Raw genomic sequence first — 23,006 nt, forward strand, 5'->3', positions numbered from 1 at the left:
GGTCGCACAGAAGTTCCTCGCAGTGAAATTGCAGTCTGTCCTGAACCAGGCACTCAGATGCCTTGGTATTCTAGGTTTGAAAGTTCTCATCCAAACAGGCAAAGATATGCAAATTAATTGGCTGTACTCTCAGGAGAATTCATCACATTGTGCTTAAGTCTGAATTTGACAAGGAAAGTGAAGTGAACTCCAAAATTTCTTTCTGTGCCCTGGTGGGATTGCCACTTGACACCTAAAAAAAATGATACCAGAAATTTGGATGCAGAGAAGGACTCAAACTTAGGAAGCCAAGCAGACCCTAAAACTCTCCACTCCAACCTCATTGTGTGACTCTTGACACTTAGGAAGTTTTAGATGAGAGTCAGGCTCGCCTTTGAGCTAACAGAAAGTAACACGTTGATCAACAGGCATCTATCAAGTGCCTTCTACCTGCCAGGCATAAAGAACAGAATGATCTCGGTTAACAAGAAACTTCCAATTTAATGGAGAAACAGCAAGCACAAATATAAATGATCCAACATAGACATAAAGTGAATAAAAATATATAAAATCATAAAATATAAAGTAGGACACTAATACTAAGAGATGGTGTTGTGTATATCTATACCCACCCTTTCTCAATACTATATATATATATATATATATATATATATATATATATATATATGTATGTATTCATATATATTTTTAAAAAATAAATATCTGTAAATAAAATTTCTCCTAGAGGCTAAGTAGGAGTGATATAGGCAGACAGTTACTGTGGTCGTGCTCTGTAGGATGAACTAGTGTGAGTGAGGACAGACTTGAGGCAGAGAGACCCATGAGGAGGCTGTTGCAACAATTTAGGTGACAGGTAAGAGTGATGAAGGCCTGCATTAGGTGGTGGTTGTTTGAGGAGAGATAAGTGATCAGGTGTAAGAGACATGGCGGAGTTGTCAACGGCGGTATTTGTCAACTGATTAGAGAGGAGGGCTGTTGAGGAAGACACCAGGGTTCTGTGGCGGGGAGGCCAGGAGTTGTGGTGCCTTCAATAGAAATAGGGGAGGCCGGAAGATCTGGGGCTTTGGGAGCAGGGCTGGGGAGTTACTTTCTGGACACGTTGTACTGAACATCTCTGGAATATCTAGGATTCCATTCCATCTGGCTCATGTTTTGACCTTACTGTCAGCCTATTCTTTTCGATCAAAGAGCTGGGGAAGTTGCTGAGTAGTGCCATCACACAGTAATTAGACTTTATCTTTGATTAAATTATTATTTTTTTAATTAAAAAAAATTTAAACCCATACCTTCCATCTTGGAGTCAATACTGTGTATTGTTTCCAAGGCAGAATAGTGGTAAGGGCTAGGCAATGGGGGTCAAGTGACTTGCCCAGGGTCACACAGCTAGGAAGTGTCTGAGGCCAGATTTGAAACCAAGACCTCCCGTCTCTAGGCCTGGCTCTTCATCCACTGAGCCACCCAGCTGCCCCCATCTTTGATTAAATTATGCACCGAGTGGTCTCCCTTTTTTCTTACTTGCATTTGGACATAGATGCAATTCAAAATCTGTCTGTCTCTTATCTTTTTAGAAATCTCTGCAAATATTTGTTCTCGGGGCTGGTTTATGACAAATGGAGCATAGACTCCGCATCCTCTTCCCTTTTCCCATACCCAGCCCTTAAATCTCCTCTGTAGTTTTAATAACAGGTGAAAACTGATGGGGCCTTTGGGGGGAAGCACAGTTATAACCAGTACTTGGTGATAGAGGGTGATGTGATCATTTGGTTTAGAGCACTGAGAAGAAGACCAGATGGAGCACTTGGGTGTCTCAGTGGATAGAGAGCCAGGCCTAGAGACGGGAGGTCCTGGCTTCAGACACTTCCTCACTGTGTGACTCTGGGCAAGTCACTTAACCTCTGTTGCCTGGCTCAATACTTGCATTGATTCCAAGAAAGAAGGTTAGTTTAAGGGGGGAAAAAGGAAGAAAAGTAGACTAGACTTGAAGTCAGAAGGCCTGTCTTTTCCACTGGCCAGCTGTGCAAACATGGAATCATTTGACCTCTGAATCTGTTTGAGAATAGGGACAATGATGCTTGTATAACCCAACTTACAGTGCCATTTTGGAGAAAATGTTCGGTTAGTCTTTAACATGTTGCAGAAATAGGAGCTGTCATGTCAGGTAATTCCTGTGAAGGAGTCTGCTGGCAAGTCCTGATCACTCTTACTTATTGTCTGTCTTTAGTGGATAGAGGTGATAATGGAAGGAAGCAGCTTTCATTTTTTCCATTTCTCATTCTTCCTCAGAGTGCTGAACAAATTGCTGCTCTGTGTAGGAGCTTTAACGAGGTTCAGCCAAGCACAGACAGCATGGAAGGGCCCAAAGAGGCACAGGAGCCACCCCCAAGGCCATTGGCTCGGCACCTCTCTGACGCAGATCGACTGAGAAAAGTTATCCAGGAACTCATGGACACGGAGAAGTCCTATGTCAAGGTAGGAGAAAAGAACCCCCTGGGAGGATGGGCTTATTTGCTTGTTGAGGTCTATAATTTTTGCAGGTAGGCTCACAAGATTTGTCTGCTGTGTTCCTAATCACTAAATTGATGCTTCTTGCTTGAGATTATGGCAAATCAAGTAAAGGAAAGACCAGAAATGAAAAAGAAGCACATTAAATCGGAGGAGAAAAAGTTAGTCATGTCTCTCCTGGTTTCCAAAGTAATTAAAAAAAATTAAACCATAGAAACAAATGTAATAGGATATCTTTTTGCAAACAGTAGCAAGGAAGACACTGATAGTGGTTTGGTAAGGTTTACTTGATTATAGGCAGTTAAACTTTCAGAATAGAGATATATACTCATGCTAAATAATTCAATTCAGTTAAATTCCACCAGAATTCAAGTGCTCACTTCTGTGCCAGGCATTGAACTAGGTACTCACAATAATAGACAAAAGGAAGTAGTTTCTGTCTTCAAGAATTTTACACTCTGCAGGTAGATGCCAGAGCTCAAGATACCACTTATAGGAGCTTCGTCAATTGTACAAAAAACCAAGCCATGTTCCAATCAACAAGTATTCAAGTGACATGAATAGGCAGTTTTCAGATAAAAAAAAAATTAAAACTATCAATAAGGACATGAAAAACTGTTCTAAATGTCTCATAATTAGAGAAATGTGAATCAAAACAATGCTGAGATACCACCTCACACCTAGCAGATTGGTCAATATGACAGTAAAGGAAAATAATAAATGTTGGAGGGGATGCGACAAAATTAGTACAGTAATGCTTTGCTGGTGGAGTTGTAAATTGATCCAACCATTCTGGAAGGCAATTTGGAATAATGCTCAAAAGACTATAAAAGAATGCCTACCCTTTGATCCAGCAATACCACTGCTAAGTCTGTACTCTAAAGAGATAATAAAGAAAAATGTTTGTACAAAAATATTTATAGTCACACTCTTTATGGTGGCAACAATTAACAAATTGTGGTATCTGATGGTGATAGAACACTATTGTGCTATAAAGATTGATGAAGTGGAGGATTTCTATAAGAACTGGAAGAACTCCATGAACTGTGGCAGAGTGAAATGAGCAGAACCAGGAGAACATTGTTCACAGATTGTGAAACACTGTGGAACAATCTAATGTAATGGACTTTGCTAATACTAGACAATCCCAAGGGACTTATGAGAGAGAATGCTATCCACTTCAAGAGAAAGAACTGTGGGATTAGAAACAGAAGAAAATAAATGATTTATCATTTGTTTATATGGATATATGATTTGGGATTTTGGTTTTAAAATATTGCTCTATTGCAAAAATGAATAATATGGAAATAGAAATAAGTGATAACATTTGTATAACCCAGTGGAAGTGCTTATTGGATCTGGGGGGGGGGGGGTAGGAGGGAAGAGAAAGAAAATGAAATATGAAAATATTTTAAAAATTAAAAAAATTTTAAGATATCACTTATAGCATCTACACAGATGAGCCAAAGCTTAGATGTATTGGACAGAACATGGAAAAAATAGTTTTATACCTAAAGTAGATAGATGCTGAGCAAGGCAATTGCTAGAAGAATATAATAATGGGAGATAGCTGAGTAGCTCAGTCGATTGAGAGTCAGATCTAGAGAGAGGAAGTCCTGGGTTCAAATGTGGCCTCAGATACTTCCTAGCTGTGTGACCCTGAGCAAGTCACTTAACCCCTATTGCCTAGCCCTTACCACTCTTCTGCCTTGGAACCAATACATAGTAGTGATTCCAAAGCAGAAGGTGAGGGTTTTTTTTTTTTAAAGAATATAATCATGTACAAAGTATCTGAGAAGTCTCAAAGTAGGGCCTCATTTAAGAGGAATTCTGAAAAGAATCCCTTTTCAGAGGCAAACTGAGGACCTTGGTTCCTGGGCCACTATTTTCAAGGTTTCAATTTTCAGGTTATTGAAGGCCGAGTGACATAATGGGAAAAGCCACAGCCTGGAGGATGGCAAGTCACTCCAACATTCTCACATGTATTTAGTTAACTGATCTGTACCACATTTGCCATTATTCTCCTCTTTTTCTCCCTTCCTCCTCCAAATCAACAGAAATTGGAAACGAATGTTCTCTTATTTTTTTAATAAAGTTATTTGATTGTCAATTTTATTATCAGAGTTGGTCAGAGTCCAAAAAAATGATTGACACGTAGCCCAGGAGAGTGTTTCCATTTCAGTTCTTGGGTTTCTGGGGTAGCAAAACCTGAATGACCATTTGTCTGTCTTGCAGTAAAACTAATTGGTTTAATTTCCCATCACCACTATAGATCAGTTGTCTAGTGGAAAGACAAGAGTGAGCAGTTGGTTTCCACTCAGGATGTGCAGACCTGCTTTTCCAATTAATTATCTGTAGTCACTTGCTGTTGCTACTTTTCATACAGGCATCCCAGGGAACTATCAAGCCATAAGCTCTTGAGTCAGGCTTAAAAGCCTTCTAGGAGGTTGGTTGGTTGGTCCTTTTTTTTTAGGACTTCCAGGTCAACATGCACCAGTAGCATAATGGGAGTGGAGGGGTAAATGGTTATAGGACTACAGTTTTCAGTCTTAGAAAAAACATACCTAGATGTTTTTGTCCATTTTCGTGTGCAGGGCTTTGACAAGCTGACCAATGACTAAAATAAGAGTGAGCAGGTTGGCTTACCGTGTACTCAAAGACAAGCCTTTGGAGTGATAATTGAACGAATAAGGATGAGTTAACCTGGGGAAAAGACTCCCTCTTTACTTATTTGAAGAGATATATTGGAAGACGTATCTTACTTGGCCATGGAGGACAGAACTAGAATGAATGGGTGGAAGCTACCAGGAGATACATTTTGCCTCAAAACAAGTTCCCAATATTCAGAGCAATCCCAAAGTGAAGTGAGCTGCTTCAGGACCTACCCAGACTAGAAATCTATTTCAGGCAGAGGGATGGATGGTTTGAATGAAGGTAAACTGGAAGACTCCGAAGCCTAGTATAATTCTGATTGTTAAAGTAGGGCTGCAAGGCTCAGATTTCACAGAAAGGAAAAAGGCAAAAGTCTAAGAGTTTGAATAAGTTGCTCAAGAGTCCCCTACAATGTGGATAGCAAATCTGAAAATAAATCCCAAGATTCCTAACTCTTTGACCACTAGACAACATTGCTATCCTAATGTCTGTGCTTCAACACATTTAATTCAGTAAGCATTCATTAAACAGCTGTTCTGTTGTGCCAGCCCTAAGGGAGAGACATAGATGAAGCATGAGCTGGTTGTTTCACTGAAAGAGCCAAGGAGACCTTGACTATGCTGAGGTGTGATGCCCCATGGCAGGGGAAGATCGCAAAAAGAGACTCATTTCCCCACCTCTGTCTGCAAAACATTTCGCCCTTCCATTTTCTCAGGGACTCAAGTGTTCCGGAACTCTGCCATAACCCTGTGGTGGAATCTCTGCCTGGTGGATAGTAATTACTCTTCCTGAGAAACACCACTCACGAAAAGGCCCTTCTCTCTTTCCTGGCAAAATGCCAAACCACCTGGTACCCACCAGGATTTACACCTTCCTACCTCCTGACAATTTTGGCATCTTTTTTCTATGCCTATATTTAATGTAGAGATTTAAGTTGTTGCTAAGGATGCTTGATTTGACTCAGCTCCCAGCATGCTCATTATTTTGTGCAGTTGTGCCATTCCCAGAATCATGAGCTTGTGACTTTCCTATGTCACTTTTCTTCAGAGTATCCTTCTCTGGAACACATCGCAGCTACTCTAAAGAGGTGAACATGGGAAGGAGGTGAATTAGAATATGAAGGGTAAAGTAAATGAGAATGAAAAGGAAAAAAAATTCCTACAGGGGGGAAGTAAAGGAAAAGACTGGAATAGTCTTATGGCGTATGATGAATTGAAATGAATTCATTTAAATCTGAAGTTATTAAAAAGTTTAATTATTTATATTGGTGTTCAATATTTTTGATGAAATGTCTAACAATGAAAAATAAAATAAAACTATAAATTTCAGAGAAGATACTGGTCTGCATTGGTAAAGGGAATTTTTTCATCTGGGGGTTCCTTTTGCCAATCACAGATCTAGCACTTATTTAGTTCTCTTCTCTAATATTTTCTGATCTTGACCATAGATAGTTGTTACCATAGTTGTAACAGTTATTTTACCTTACTTAGATTCAGTTTCTTCATATATAAAATAAGGGAATTACATTAGATCAGGGATGCTTAACCTTTTTTGAGTGATCACCTCTTCTGTCAATTGGGTGAAGCTTACAGGCTCCACAGAACAATGTTTTCAAATGAATAAAATAAAAATACAGAAGATTATGAAGGAAAACTGATTACATGAAATTATAGTCATCAAAATATTTTTTAAAAGTTCATGGACCCAAATTAAGAATTCCTGGAAATAATGTTCCCTAAGATCATCTGAAGAAAAATGTGGCTTCTATCCTTCTGGCTCTAATATTGTTAAAATGAATCATCATGATGAAAGCATTCATCCCTTGTGGTTAACCTGACATCGATGAGCCTCACCTTCTTTAGCTGTGTGTATTCTTAGACTGTACATACACTCTATGAATAAATAATGTTATTACAAAACAGAAGTCTCATTCTACCTTGAATGATTTTGCTTTCTTTTATTTAAAATAGTCTTTACATAATGTACTTCACACTGTTAGATCACTTAAATGAGGTTTCAAATGATAGATAATCCAAAAAATGTTTCCTCTTGACTGGAGATTTTATTTAAATTTGGATATGGATGTCTCTCCAGTGTTTGGAGCATTTATATTATTTTTTCAGAAGTGAAACCACAATGCTAACCCCATTTTCCAGGTTCCCCATTCTTTCTACTTTCCCACCCCCTTTGCTGGGCCTGAGTTAGCTTTTATTGTTAAAATACTGAGCTGGACTATCAGAGAAAGTAATGGTGGTTAGTTCAGACCAATAGTTCTTGAGCACTTTTTTTTCAAGGACCTATTTGGCAGTAAAGAGAAGCTCGTGGGCCCCTTGTTAGAATAATGTTTTAAATGCATAAAACAAAATACATATGTAGGAAGGAAGGAAAGGAGGAAACAAACATATTAAACACCAGTAAATACTAGGCACAGTGTTAAATGCTTTTCAAATATCTCATTTGATCTCCAAAATGACTCGGTGATGGAGGTGCTATTGTTATCCCCATTTTGCAGACAGCAATTAAGTGACTTGCTCAGGGTCATACAGTTAATAAGGTCTGAGGCTGGATTTGAACTCAAGCCTTCCTGACTCCACACTTCCCACTGTACTACTTAGATGCTTTATAATTAAACAAATCATGTTAAAAGTTATCAAAATATTTAAAAACAACAATAAACAAATTGATGGATATCAGGTTAAGAAACCCCAATAGACATTTCTCTGGGCAAGATAATTCACTTGCTGGCTCACACCTTCTCTAAATGAAGTAGTTGCTTTGGATTTAGAATTTGATTTTCCAAAGTGCTGTTTGACTAGTGTAAACAGAGATAATATTTGTGTAAACAACAAACCTAATTGAGCAACCCAATCAAGAAAAATTTGAATGCAAGACAGTTGACCATATTTTTTTATCAAGTGGATTAGACGTAACAATTACATTTTAATGTCAAGAAATATAAAAGGGTACAAACCTAACATTTCCTAATGAAAATAGCCCAAAATGAATCCCAAAGAGGATCCCATGGGAACCATGGGAGTTGTCTAGTACCTTACTTTGAGTTTTCTGGTTTGTTTTTGTGGTGTAGATAATAACAAATGGTTTTTTTGTTTTTCTGTCTTTCAGGATCTGACCTGCCTTTTTGAATTATACTTAGAACCACTTCAGAATGAGACATTTCTTACCCAAGATGAAGTAAGAAATCCTTCTATTGTTTATCTATGGTATCACAACAAAGTTGTCACCCCTGACTTTCTATTAAATTTAATCCCAGAAAAAATACTTATCAGAGGAGCTGCCAAATAGATTTTAAAATTGGAAGCCTCTTTAGAACTTCTAGTGAAGAGAGTCTAAGGTCTCTGCCCATGTGTAGCATCTACCCCAAGGGCAAAGGGGTTGGTGGCAAGAAGTTGGAGCTTAGAAAGTAGAGGACAAACTATACCTTTTTAGGAATAGGCATGGCATGAAATGGAAATTTCTTATGCATATATACATAGATTTTATCTCATTTTAAAAGAGAAAAAAGGCAGATTGTGATCATTTTTCACTCACACTTCCCATTTTTCCTAATGTAAATTTTGTATTTGCCAGTGAACATAGTGCTGAAATTACATGACAAATATTTCAGCTAATTTTTAAACCCTTATATTCTGCTTTAGAATCAATACTCAGTATGGTTTCCAAAGTAGAAGAGTGGTAATGGCCAAAAAATTGAGATTAAGTGACTTGCCCAGAGACATACAGCTAAGAAGTATCTGAGTTCAAATTTGAACTCAGGTCCTCCCTTCTCCTGATCTGGCTCTCTCTACTGGGAGCCCCCTAAATACCCCTTTGCTCATTTGCTTTCAACAGTTTAAAGGTTTTTAAATTTCTTCTAATCAGAATTATATGTTTTACCTCTTGTTATCCCTCTTCCTATTTGATTACAAATTTTACTCTTAATCATTTTTGAATGAATGAATCTTTATTCATTTATCTAGCACTTATCCTATACAAAGCCCTATGCAAAGCATTGACATGACAAATGGAAAAGATAGTCCCAGCTCTTAAGGAGTCACATTCTAATAAGGATACAGGAAGCCTTTCCTAAGCTCTCTTAATTCTGGTACCTTCCCCTCTGTTCATTATTTTCTATCCCTTATATAGCTTCCCCTGTATATATTTGTTTGCATGTTGTTTCCCCTCTTAGATTATAAGCTCTTAGTGGCAGTGACAATATTTTGCCCCTTTTGGTATCCCCATTGCTTAGCCCAGTTCCTGGCTTTTGTATTAGGTGCTTAAATATTTACTAATCAGTGGACCAGAGACCATCATGTATAGATTCAGCTGCAAGTCAGATGAAAAAGTCTCACAGCCCTTAAGATGGAGTGGCGAAACAGATGTTGATGTTTCTTCATGAAGGCCATTTCCACGGGTCAAATGATCTCTGATGCTGAGCCACTGTGCCAAGGGCTTTGGTGACGAGAACTTTCTTTCAGGGTCTTTAGTAGCAGTGGCTGTCGCACCGGTAGGAGCATCATCTAGGTGGCGTCTCCACGGAGAATATTTCCTGGGATGCAAGCTGAGGTCACCAGCCTCCAGATGTTATCTGTTCTCATAGCTCTCGGGTTCAGGCTCCTGGGTTGTTCCCAACTTGATCCAAGGGGGAGATGCTGCTCAGGGAGGTGGTTCTGATTTGTAGTTGCTCCGTGTATGCTGCCTCCTCTCTCTCCCTCAGGGCCCCCGTGCTGCTTCTTCATCGAGGCTGCCTTGCTTACCCTGTTTGGGGCAGTTGGTTGCTAGTTGGTGGAATGGCTTTCTCTTCCACAAGAGAAAAGGCTACCAATCCTAGGGCTCCTGCAACTTTCAGTCTGTCGGTGGCTGTTGATCAGCAGTTATTGTTAATAGTGATGAGGAAGTTGGGCCACCTCTCGATATTGATTTCTCCACTCAGTGCTGGCTGTTGGAGCTAGGCTGGAAGCTGGTCGGGTAGTTTGGCAGGCACTTCTGTTCCCAAAGGTCTTGAGCTGTCTCCATTAGGGTCTAAGGAGAGCAGGTGGTTTGATTTCTCTGGCACCCACTGCCTCTTCTCTCTCTCTCTAAGTGCCTTCTTGCTTCAGTTAGTCTGCCTTGCCTGTTAAGAAAAATGTCACCCTGCATTTCTTCCCAGTTTTTAAATGATTTGATAAATATCCATTTGGAACTCAACGGTTGGTATTGGCCTACAAAAATTTTTTTTGGACAAATTGTTTCATTAGGGAAACCTCTAAAACATTTTAACTCAGAATTTGATTGTTAGCCATTCATTTGGTGGCATCTCTATTAAGGTGTCCTTTGTGGTATTTATTAAAATATAATTTATATTTATAATTTATGAATTATGTTTTATGATTTATAAAATAAACTTTTTGCTTTAGATGCCAGGACATAGCTTGATAAGTTTTTCACCAAATGATATATTATCTGGTATGAGGTATGGTATAGTTGGAACTTAATAGATATTTTTGGGATCAAATTTATTGAAAATAAGTCTGTATTAGACTTTAAAAATGTAAAGAATCAAGGTTGTGGAGAATCAGTGTGATATGATGGATAGAAAGTGTATAAATAGAAAATCTTGAACCTTCACTCATGTTAGCGTCCTTACGTTACTGTTTCTCTTTTCCCACATGTGTGGGCTCTCTCTTTTTCTCTAGCCTTTTATTTTCCTTTTTGTTTCAAGTTATGTTTAATAAATCTTATTAAATATAATACTTGGAGTATTTTGGATATTAATTTCTAATCTTTCATATTTGGCAACCACGAAGGGAAAATAATTATGGGAGATGAAGTCCAAAGGGTTCAAGATTTTCTATTTATACAAAAGTCAACTTCAGAGTTCAAATTTTGAATTTGACATATAATGGCTATGTGACCCTGGACAGATCTTTTTAAATTTAAGTCTTTTAAATTTTCTCCAGGGAATTCTCAACACTGTACAGTGAAGAGCAGGTGATTATCTACAGTGGTAAAGGGAATTTCCTCTTTGGGAGTTGCTTATACTAATGAAATTACATCTACTAAAGTGGAGAAGTTAGCAATTAATCTTTCACCAAGCACCTATCATGTGGTATTTAATTACTCATGTAATATCCTCTGTTCTATTCTGACCTCCTTGCAGATGGAATCTCTTTTTGGAAGTCTGCCAGAAATGCTGGAGTTTCAAAAGGTGTTTTTGGAGACCCTGGAAGATGGCATTTCTTCATCCTCTGACTTCAACATACTTGAAACTCCCTCCCAGTTCAGAGTAAGTATTTTAGACTTGGTGTCCCAGTGAAAAATAGCTGGGCATAGGTAGAGAATTCTCAAATAAAGACTCAAATTCTCATAACATTGAACATTTCCTGAAGAGCTTCTCTAAAAGGTAGTGTAGATTTTATGTTTCATTTCAGAGCTGGAAGGAACCTCAAAGATCATCCCTGACATTCCCCTCAATTTATAGATGAGGAAATAGAAGCCCAGAGAAGGCAAATGACCCAAAACCACATGCCTGGTAGAAAGGATGGAGCTGGAATGGGGTCAACTGGCATTTATATACAACTGTAAAGCAGAACAGTGGTCAAGATTAGTGCAGTGTAACAGGAAAAAGTCCTCTCCTAGAGAATTGAGTGATGGATACTTTGGCTTGAGTTTTATCTTGTTTCTTAGACCATGTCAGTTGTGTGACTCTGGGCAATTCACTTTGTCTCAGTTTCTTCCTATATAAAATGGGAATAACAACAGTACCTCTCTCACAAGGTTGTTGTGAAGATGAAATGAAGTACTGGATATAAAAAAAGTGGTTTGTAAGCCTGAAAGAAAATAAAAATGTGAGCTTTAGAAAGAAATACACAAGAGACAGCATAGACTAGTGGGAAAAGCCCTAGAGTCCCAACATTGATTCTTACCAGTTGTGTGACCTTGGGAAGTCACTTTGGAATCTCTGGGCCACAACTTTCTTATCTATAAAATTACCTGCTTCCCATGATTTTAAGCCTTCAAGTCATTGCTATAACATGGGGGAAAAGGATTGACATGGATAATTAAAACCGCTATTTAATTCTAACTAAAGTCTCTTTTCCTACTGAAATCTATTAGAAGAGCTCAAAAGTAGATCTTCCAGTGAGAGTGCCAATGAGTACTGAACTGTGTGGGGCAGCCCCACTTAGGGGAAGGGGAAAGCAGAAGATCAGGACTTAGTTATTCTATAGACTGGATCAGTATTCCTAAATGATTTGTGCACACACACATATGGGATGTTCAATTTAGGCCATTTATTTCTGAGAAAACATTTCATTTTATTTAATTTTGATGAAATCTAGCCTTACTGTGGGAAAAAAGTGCTCTAATATATTCTGATTTTTTTTTCCACCTCCTTTCAGAAATTACTCTTCTCCCTTGGAGGCTCTTTCCTTTATTATACAGACCACTTTAAATTGTACAGTGGATTTTGTGCCAATCATATCAAAGTACAAAAAGTTCTAGAGAGAGGTAAGTGGCAATTCTGAGCAATATTCGTATGTGTTGATTTATTTTTTTGATGTGAGAAATGGAAAGTCTGTGGTTAGCAAGCTGAAGTGGTAAGGGAAGGAGGTATAATCCTTATGGACTTAATCTCTTCCTCTGTTAACTTGTCTTCTTACACCCACTTTCCCCTAGTTTTCATCTTCCTTTTATAAGTAGTCTTCACCCTGTTAGGATGTAAACTACTTGAGGACTAGGATTGTCATTTTGCTTCTATTTGTATCCCCAACTCTTAACAAGGTGGCTGTTATATTTACATGGCTTAATAAATGCTCACTGACTTGATTTGCCTATCTACAGCTTTGTTCTTGAAAGTGAAATTGAGTAGAAAATTTCAAATTTACTTTTATTCAAAGGACAATTATTATCATGTAACTAATAATTGAAATATTTGTTTTCTGTCCTATAATGATATTTATGTTGGTCTTCCTTATTCATATTCCCAATCCCTAAACCATACTTTAATCTAAATTCCCACCCTTCAGGATAGGAAATTGTTAATCCCAAATCTCATTTATGAGCTATTTAAAGTCAAAACTAATAGAAATATTCTTTAAAGGAAAAAGGGCTCAGGACCAGCTGATTTCTTTTGCAATTAAAAGTTCTGTGTTGGGACACTTTGGAAAAATTTCACATTTGCCATAGACTTCTCTATGTCATTTCTTGTTATGACTTTCCTTTTCAAAGGTCAAATATATTTTCATTTACTCAGCATTTTATGGGGAAAGGAAACTGCTTCTTAGGTAGTTGTTTACAACAACAGATAGGATAAATACAAAAGAATGTGTGGATCTTTATTTTTTTACTTTAATTCTTCCTAAAGCAGCCTAGGAAATCATTTTTGCGGGTCAGATTTTTTTCTTTTCCCTTATTAATCTCTGCATGAAAATACTTCCCTTCCCCCTACTTTTTATTTATTTAAACATACAGTTGGCAAATTTTCTAGGCTTGAACTGTTTGAAGAAACAAAATTTGTTTTTTACTTTTCACTTTTGTGCATCCCTGTAATGACAACAATTCAAATGTTGTGGAGTAAATTTTGTTGACTCAATGAGATGATATAGTTAGGCATTGATTTTTTCTTTCATCAGAGGACATATTAGAAAAAAATCAAATACATAGTTAGTGGATTTGAGAGCACAAAAATATACCAAATGTTAAAAGGAGCAGTAGGTACTAGGATTGAGGGGCTAATACTTAAATTCACCCATCAATTTAGTTCAGAAAACATTTATTAGATGCATTTATTCTGAGCATGGTGAAATTCCTGCCACACGTTTCATAACTCTTATTAGGTAAGATAGGATATACACAAATTTACAATACCATAAAGGTTTAGAGATATGGAGAGTTATCCTCGCTTGATGAGGTGGCCTGGAGTTGTAGCTGAAACCAAGACTCTCTTCTTATGTTTCATGACTTATAGCGAAAACAGATAAAGCATTTAAGGCGTTCTTGGATGCTCGAAACCCTACCAAGCAGCATGCTTCCACCTTGGAGTCATACCTCATCAAGCCTGTTCAGAGAGTTCTGAAGTACCCTCTGTTGCTCAAAGAGTTGGTGTCACTGACAGACAATGAAAGCGAGGAACATTATCACCTGACAGGTAATTGGACCACTTTCTCATATTAAAGTGCTTATACAAAAGGAAAAGAATCCATATGGCTGTGTGACTTTTCCTTGTGTCTGTACTCTCCCTTCCAATTCTCCCTCCCCACCAAAATTATTCCTGAATCTGTTTAGTTTTAGGTACAATTATAATTTTAGAAATGTTGGTAACATTTTGGAAGTAATATTTTGAACCTGCAATAATAGAAACAGATGCATCCTAATTAATGGATGGGATTTCCTGGTTGCATTGTATGCTGATCCAGAATGCTGGGGGAGGCTCCATCTTGTGGAGGTCTACTGGCAAAACTCAGTTTAAAACAAACATTTTGCAAGGACCAAATGCTTATGCTTTTTAGATGCTCTTCCTGGCTTTTATCACTTTGTATTACTTTGGAGATCTAGAGCTTAGAAATAAATGCCATTGGTTGCAAATAGTGTGTAAGCAGTTTCCCTTTGATATAAACAAGGGTGCCTTTTTAGTAACCAGAAGAGAATTGTTTAAGGTAGAGGAAGTCATAAAAGTCTCTGAAGAAAGATTTTGTTATTAAGTATTATATTTGGGGAGTAATGAGGCAAGATTTTAAAAATGACTGAATTCCTTGTTTTAAAAGTTGATCCTGCTTTAGTGTTCAGAGGAACAAAAACCTTGGGGTATCTTTGGCAAGAAATATATTGATCAAGGTTTCTTTTTAAATTACACTTTTTTATTTTTTGGTCATCCAAGCTAATTTCTGGATGAAATCATATACTTCAGTGCTAGTCACAATGTCAAAGAAGTGTATAGCATAATTTGACTTCTCTGAGGGTATAGTTAAATTTCTCTCTACCCAACATAATTTGCTTAGTTTCTTTTAGAAACTGAACAAATTAAAGAAATTAAATAATGTTATGCACATTGACTTTGAAGTTGCACCTTCTATCCTTGACCTGCTTTGTGACTTTAGTCATTATGTCTTTTTTTTTGTGTTATTATTTTTCCATCAGTCCCCAAGGAACCTTAGCTATGAAATCCATGTTGGCTTTGTAGATCTTTACTTTCCCCAATGTCCATGGCCACTGATGAGTCAAGTCCCCTGGGCTTGGCTCTGAGATCTTCTCATGTTTCTAAGTGGGAAACCTTGAGCAGTCAGGGATGATGGGCTAATGATCACATGTGTGCTTCTCTGCAAGATCATTATTTGAGAATCATTTAGTCAACCAACCTTAAGTTAAATCTAGAAAGGCATTTCCATTAAGAATGATTATTCAAAACATGCCCCCAAAGGTCTATAACACATCCACAGTCCAAGGGAAAGTGGGCTCAATTTTAGATTGCAAATGTCAAAAAGGTGACTCACAATCCCTAATTTCTGGAAGTCTTTTTCTTCTCTTTTTGGTTTTCTTTTCTTGTCCTTAAGAAGTTTCCCTTAAGCATAGTAAATCTACCTCCAATTTGTTCTCAGTTCCCAATGCACCACAACCAGATGACTGAGAATGCCCTTTAGGACACTTACTGGGAAGTTCAGCATCTTCTGGATAAATAAAGAGCATCCACAGTCTTTCATTTTTGCAGATGAGGAACTTGAAACCCATTATCAAGTGGCAGAGGAAGGACTAAAGCCTGGAGCTCCTGGTTCCTAGTTCAGTGCTCTTTCCACTAAACCATGTTGCTTTAATATAGTGAAATTTTGTGGCTGAAATTAGCAAGCGTGTAGGGCACATTTTACCTTTAATTTTAATAATTATTTTTCATTTTGTTTTCTACTTGTAAGCATTCCTCCAAGTATGAAGGAACAAAACAAAAACAAACCCCTTGCCCATTCCAAGAATGCATAGTCAAGCGAATCAAATTCCTTCTTTTCCCCAAGTGGTAGTTTTTAAAGCTATGTGACTGGATCACAAGTGTAATAACTGATCCCCATAGTTAGATCCGTTATGAGGAATGTTCGTAATCCTTGACTTATCCCAATGCACAAGAAATATCTTTGTATAGGAGCTTAGGATGAAAATGGGTATACAGAGAAACGGTAAAGCACCGCCACAAGATGAGGCTGCCTAACGCTGTGTGGTTGGTCTGTCTTTAGTCTTCGTTCCTGGCTACTTTTGGAGTTTTCACGTTATCCTATGGAAAGCTTTAAACACACACACACACACACACACACACACACACACACACACACACACACACACACGCGCGCGCGCGAACTCATACGAATATACAAAAGATAACTGGCGTTTGTTTTTAATTCTACAGAAGCACTAAAGGCAATGGAAAAGGTAGCAAGTCATATCAATGAAATGCAGAAAATCTATGAAGATTATGGCACTGTGTTTGATCAGCTGGTAGCAGAGCAGAGTGGGACAGAGAAGGAGGTGAGTTGGACCTCCGAGTTCTCCTGGGCTTTGTGTTTGTGCCTGAGGGGCAGCCTAGGATCTTGGGCTTCTTGGGTGGACAGGGGCCTGATGGGCCATTTCATCTCATACTGAATTCAGGAAGTCTTTGTCACTTGATTTGTCATTGACCTCCTGGAAAAGGTTACATGGCAATGTGCCGTACAGCAGGACTAGGTGGCTCGATGGAAAGAGTGCCTGGTCTAGAGTTAGGAGGACCTAGATTCAAATCTGGCCTTAGACATTTATTAGCTATGTGACCCTGGGAAAGTCACTTAACCCTATTTGCCTCAGTTTCCTTTTATAGAATGAGTTGGAAAAGGAAATGATGAACCATTGAATTATCTTTGCCAAGAAATCTCCAAAAGGGGACATGATGGAAACAATTGAATAGCAACAACACAATTGTGTTTGAGCACAGGAAATGGGGTAGGGAGTAGTATGAGAAAAAGCAGAAAGGGTCTTAAATCCTAGACAAAGGGAGTCGAGTTTTACTTGAGAGTCAGTAGGGAGCCCCTGAAGGTTTTGGAGCAAGGAGGGATGTGACTAAATATTGTATTGGTTTGATGAGTCAAAAACACCGAGTTCTGTGTGCAAGACTCTGCGGGACATCAAAGAAACAAAAAAGACAGTTCTTTGCCCTAGTGAGTGTACAACTTAATTTGAGAGCCAAAATAATTCTCATAGAAAAATAGATAACAGTTTGAGGCCATGAAAGAGAGGCACAATGAGTGATATAGCCCATTGCTACAGGAATTCAAAACATAGAAGGATCAGTGTGGCCCACTGGGGCTGTTGGAGAAGGCATCATAGAGCTGTAGATTGGGCCAGAATTATATTAATGAGAAAGGAGGAGAACATTCTAAGCTATGTAGGAATGGTTTAGGAAAAACCAGGAAAATGTGAAAGAAACGTGCATTTTTTAATTTAATTTTTTATTTTTATTAAGCCCTTACCTTCTATCTTGGAGTCAATGTATTGGCTCCAAGGCAGAAGAGTGGTAAGGGCTAGGCAATGAGGGTCAAGTGACTTGCCCACCAGTCACAGCTAGGAAGTGTGAGGCCAGACTTGAACCTAGGACCTCCTGTCTCTAGGAGAAATGTGCATTTTGGATAGACCAGTCTGGCTGAAAGAAGAGATTGTATAAGAAGTTGAAGGAAGATCGAAATGGAAATACTAGATAAACTTATAGAAGGAATTGGGGGTGGGGAGTGTTACAAAATAGAAACCTTTGCCAGCTTATCCCTTAAATGTTTGTCACCTTGACTTCCATCTAATTGGCTTAATTTTTTTTAAGCATGGGGGTTGGCAGAGGGGCACCTGCTTATCGTTAAGGTGACTGATTCTTAATTTAAGTTTTGAAGTAGCATCTCGCCATTCCAAAGTAAAGAGAGAACTGGGGCCAAGGGGTGAAAGTTTAAATGGATTTTAGCTGGATAGAAGGAAGAACGAGCACAGGGATAGGAATGAAAGAAGCTGATTTAGTAGCTGGTGAATTCCCATCCCTGGAAGAAATGATGGAGCTTAGACTCAATGACTTCTCGGGACCTTCCAGTTCTGAGATTCAGCATTTCATTTCTGCACTCTCTTCTGCTAGCTCTATAGCTGTTTTTACATACACCTTCTGACAAGAACAAAATGACCTAAGTAGAAAGCGATTACTCGGAGGCCATCGGGAGTTTTAAAAACACTCCTGCCCTAACTCTGCGGGTTCCAGGCCTCGTGATTTTTGTTAATAGACCCGCAGAGGGTTACGAATCAGGGAGGATGGACACCGCGGTCATCTTACTGATGATACATGTGCGTGGAACTCATCTCCCGTGTTTATAGACTACAAAGTCTGGTACCTATCATAGTAAAATGAAATTCTTTCACAGAGTATTTCCCAAATCAGCTCAATAGTATCTAATTCTTTAAGTTGCGGAGATGGTGTTGACCTGAAGGAGTCTCTTCATCTGGGGATTCTAGAGCAGCGGTTCTCAACCTCTCAATTTGTAGCCATTAAACACACAATGCATAGCAGGTAGTTACATTCCGAATCATAATTGTAGCAAAATTACAGTATTGAAGTAGCCACCAAAATAATTTTTTGGTTTGGGGTCACTGCAGCATGAGGAACTGTATTGTGGGGTCACGGCATTAGAAAGGTCGAGAACCACTGCTCAAGAGCAATGAAATGGCAGGCCTGGTCCCATTTCTCTGTCACTCACTAAGTAGTAAAAAAAAAAATTAAAAAAAATATAATAAAAAACCCTTTAATATTCAAAGTATTGATCTTCAGTGAAGTCATGTCAGAGGACTCAAAAATGTGCGTGCAAGTCCAGCCTGCCATACCAAGGAAGATGGAATGAAGCTGAATCCTGTGTTGTTTTTTTGACGATGCAGGTTACAGAACTTTCCATGGGGGAGCTCCTGCTTCACTCTACAGTTTCCTGGCTGAATCCCTTTCTGTCCCTTGGAAAAGCAAGGAAGGATCTCGAGCTTACCGTGTTTGGTTAGTATTGACAAGGCTGAGGCTCTCGAGCAGAGCCCGTCCCCACAAGCCGCTGGACTAGCCAACCACGGCTTCGATGTGCGAGTTACAATGTAGCTCCTTGTCATGGTTGGAGTCAGTCAGAGAAGGAACGCTGGGCCTTGCTATTTTAAAGACTGTATCCGAGCCTTACCTACATACTTATTATCTTGTCCTCATCGTTCCCTTTCTAGCCCACTTTCACCCCAAGCTGTTCAGCTCGGTGGTTCCCACTAAAAATGATAAGAACAGATCTCCCGAGGCTGTTTAGAAACCTGCTCTCTTATTAGCCTGCCATTTTAATTTTAGCAAAGTTCTCTCAAGGACAGGAGAGCAAGTGTAGACAGCGTTTCATTATGGCAGTGAACGCTGTGTGCTCGTCTCCTCCTCTCCCCTCCCTAAAGTAAATGCCATGTTCCATTTGAGAGAATAGCTCTTAAATAAGCAAGGTTTTCTGCATAATTCAAATATGAACAGAAGGAAGCGCTATCTTTTGATTCACATCCTGGCATGGTTTGAGATCTTATAAAATAACATTTATTTTGAAGGGTTTTGTTCCACTTTGGCTAATTCCCTTTTCCTTTTCCTTTAGTTTTTAAGAGAGCCGTCATACTGGTTTATAAAGAAAACTGCAAACTGAAGAAGAAATTGGTAAGGCTGGAAATATGATCATCATTAAAATGACCTTTTGCTATGTATTAAAGTACAAAAAACAAACGCGCATTAGCTAGTTTTACTGATTCCAGACGTAGCTCAGCCCAAACCCTCTGCATGAATCCATATAAAGCCACCCTACCCCGCAGGTAAAACATGGCCATTTTTGGAGTTGCGGAGAAGGACCTGGGGCGTAAGTGTGATCTCACAGGCAGGAACCTTGTTCACTAGGTCATTTCTAGCACCAGATGGAACGGTGAGGAGAATAAATGCAGCGTAATGGTGGGGAAAGGCAGGGACAGAATGGCTGCTAATCCAAGGCAGGACTTCTTCCAAATGATGATGTTAAAAAAAAAGCTTGGACCTTGTGTGGAACTGACAAAACCCAATGCCAGCAGAAAACAGAATGGAGACGAACAATATAAAATAAAATGTGTGCCACTTGCTTTTGCTTTGTTGTGTTGTCTGCTCGTAGCCACAAAATTAAAGATTTACTGAGAAATTCCTCTTGCCTATACCAGCTGGTCACTAGGTGTTCGAGGGCATTAGAAAGTATTAGTTTCCAAGATGGAGTGAATCAGTTAATTAACAGCATCTTTTAAGTTCTTGTGTGCCAGGCATAGCACATTTCATAGGATACAGCATGTATATTAATAATTATTTTTGGGCTATTAACAGAGAATAAAAATAATCAAGACACACTCTAACAAACAGGAGCAAAAGCAAGTGTGTAGCTCAAGAGCATCTGAGTTCAAATTTAGCTTCAGACACTTGCTAGCAGTGTGACCCTGTGCAAGTCACTTACCCTTTGTTTGCTTATTTCCTTAAAGGATCAAATTAAATATTTGTAAAGCACTTAGCACAGTCTGTGATCCATAGTAGGCCCCGTATACACATGCTCATTCCCTCCCAGAAGCAAGGTAACAGTCAACACCCAGAGGAAATCTAGAAAGCTCTTCCTGGGAGAAATGTTTATTCCCTCTTTGTGGCTTTTCTGATTGCAGCCTTCCAGTTCCCGACCTACACATGTTCACGGTGACTTGGACCCCTTCAAATTCCGGTGGCTAATTCCTTTATCTGCTCTTCAAGTCAGACTGGGAAATGCAGCAGGTAAAAAAATAAAAAATAAAAAAAAAATAAAAAAATTCCCCCCATGACAAAGTACAATAGCAGGAAAAAGAAAAGAAAGTTTAACTGAATGATAGACTTTTTGAGCTAAAAGGGACCTTAGACGCCATCTAAATTAAATGATCTTTTCACAGATGAGAAAGCTGGGGCCCAAAGGGCTAAAGGGAGAGTCAGCTAGTTAATGGCAGAGATGATGTTTCCTGACACCTAGGCCAAGGAAATATCCACTTTAGTCAATTATAAATTTGATAGTTTTTTAAAAATATATATATTGGCAAAGTTAGATATCAGAAGCATCCTTCACCCTTCCTCATTTTTGCTACTAGAATTTTGCGCATTAATCTTTCATTACTTGATGCATCACTTGAAATGCAGCAGAGAAACATTTTTATTTAAGCCATTTTAAAACTCAAATAAAAAAAAAACTAAGAAAGTAAAGCAGTCTTGCTTAATAGATTTTTCTCTTCCCAATTTCCTCAATGTCTCCTAAAAAACCAAACTCTAGACCTGGAAAACGTTCACAACACATTTCTAAAACACTTAATGTCCCAGTGGTGATGGTCTGGAGCCTTTTAGAATATGTGCTGGATTTGGTGCCAGAAGATCTCAATTTAAATCTCAGATCTAATACTTCCTGTATCACTGTAGGCAAATCACTTGGACCACTGTGAATGTGTTTCCTCATCTATAAAGTGGAGTCATAATACTTCTATTTTCAATCAACAAGCATTTTTTAGGCAGCTGCCTTGTTCTTGGCACTGTGTGAAGCACAGGGAGATTCAAGGACATTCAGCCGCAAAGCAAGCCGTCTCTGCCCTCAAGAAGCTTTGATTGATCCCATCAAGTCAGATAACACGGGCATATATGTGTTCACATGTTCAAGATAGGTTTGGGGTCCCGCCCCATGTCTGGCTTTTTCTTACTCTCATTTCTTTCAAGATCCTGTGCTGGACTTGGGGGAGGATTAGAATTAGGGAGAAAAGATTGGAAATGGTGAGAATTGGGCCTCAGTTTGTCAGTCTTGACCCTCCCCTGCCGTAGTGAGAGCACTGTTCAGGCTTCGTCTGTGGCCTGGGCATTGGGCAGTGATGTCACTTTCTAATTCCACGTCGGCCCGGGGACTAGACAGAGTCAAGGAGTGCAAAAACGGGGAAAATGGCGAAGGAACGGGAAGACAATAAGTTTATCTACACAAGACCCCTCAAGCTTCTTAAAGGTAATTTTGAAGGTCTCCTTGTGACAGCTGCAACAAGTACAGTTCAAATGACCTTTAGGGAAAGAAAATGAGACTCAAAAGGCAAGAAAATGTGGCCAAGAGTCGCCATATTTCTTGGTATTGCTTACAAGTCTTTCCAACAGGGATCCTTGTCCATGGAGATGATACGGGTTTGTTGTGTTTTAGTTCAGTTTTGCCTTTTTCTGTTTTTCATAGGGACAGAAAATAATTCTATCTGGGAGCTGATCCACACCAAGTCGGAGATAGAAGGGCGGCCGGAGACAACCTTTCAGTTATGTTGCAGGTAGCTTTGGGGCCATTTTACTGCTCATAAACTTAAAAGTAATGGAAAGAAGACGGGACAATTTCATTTTGAAAAGTGACTTTTATTTTCTGCTGCCACAGCTGTGGTTTAGACGAAAGTTAATTTGCAGGGAACACAGCGCTTCAGTGATTCCCAAGAAGAGCAGTCTATGAAGAGTGTGTGAAATTTCACTCCAAGGCACATAAGATTCAAAAGGCAGGAAATCTAGTCATAATGAAGCTCCTATTCAGATGTTACAAGGGGGAGGTTGGACCCAAAGAGGTAAAATGCTGTTCATAACCTGAAGGATGGTTTCCTCCCACTGCAGTGACTGTGAAAGTAAAACCAACATCGTGAAGGTGATCCGTTCCATCCTGAGGGAGAATTTCAGACGTCACATAAAGAGTGAATTGCCACTAGAGAAGACGTGTAAAGATCGCTTGATACCACTCAAAAATCGCATTCCTGTCTCAGCCAAATTAGGTGAGGAAAACTTGGGCTAGATGTGTGCATCTGGAATTAAATCCAGGCTTTTGATT

At 38.9% G+C, this 23,006-nt stretch overlaps 1 protein-coding gene across 6 annotated transcripts in view; it reads left to right on the forward strand.

The window, feature by feature from the left end:
* The window catches only part of TIAM2 (TIAM Rac1 associated GEF 2), a 317,964-nt gene that overhangs the window by 286,944 nt on the left and 8,014 nt on the right, over positions 1–23,006 (forward strand). For all 6 annotated transcript variants that reach the window (XM_007484791.3, XM_007484792.2, XM_007484794.3 and 3 more), the window contains 11 exons: positions 2,284–2,469; positions 8,278–8,346; positions 11,291–11,416; positions 12,531–12,639; positions 14,099–14,278; positions 16,517–16,635; positions 19,039–19,147; positions 19,758–19,816; positions 20,824–20,929; positions 22,380–22,467; positions 22,796–22,950. In XM_007484791.3, the coding sequence (XP_007484853.1) occupies positions 2,284–2,469; positions 8,278–8,346; positions 11,291–11,416; positions 12,531–12,639; positions 14,099–14,278; positions 16,517–16,635; positions 19,039–19,147; positions 19,758–19,816; positions 20,824–20,929; positions 22,380–22,467; positions 22,796–22,950 (1,306 nt within the window). The remainder of the gene's footprint in view (positions 1–2,283; positions 2,470–8,277; positions 8,347–11,290; positions 11,417–12,530; positions 12,640–14,098; positions 14,279–16,516; positions 16,636–19,038; positions 19,148–19,757; positions 19,817–20,823; positions 20,930–22,379; positions 22,468–22,795; positions 22,951–23,006) is intronic.

Source organism: Monodelphis domestica, chromosome 2 (assembly GCF_027887165.1).
Source record: "Monodelphis domestica isolate mMonDom1 chromosome 2, mMonDom1.pri, whole genome shotgun sequence".
In the NCBI taxonomy this organism is placed as follows: Eukaryota; Metazoa; Chordata; class Mammalia; order Didelphimorphia; family Didelphidae; genus Monodelphis; species Monodelphis domestica.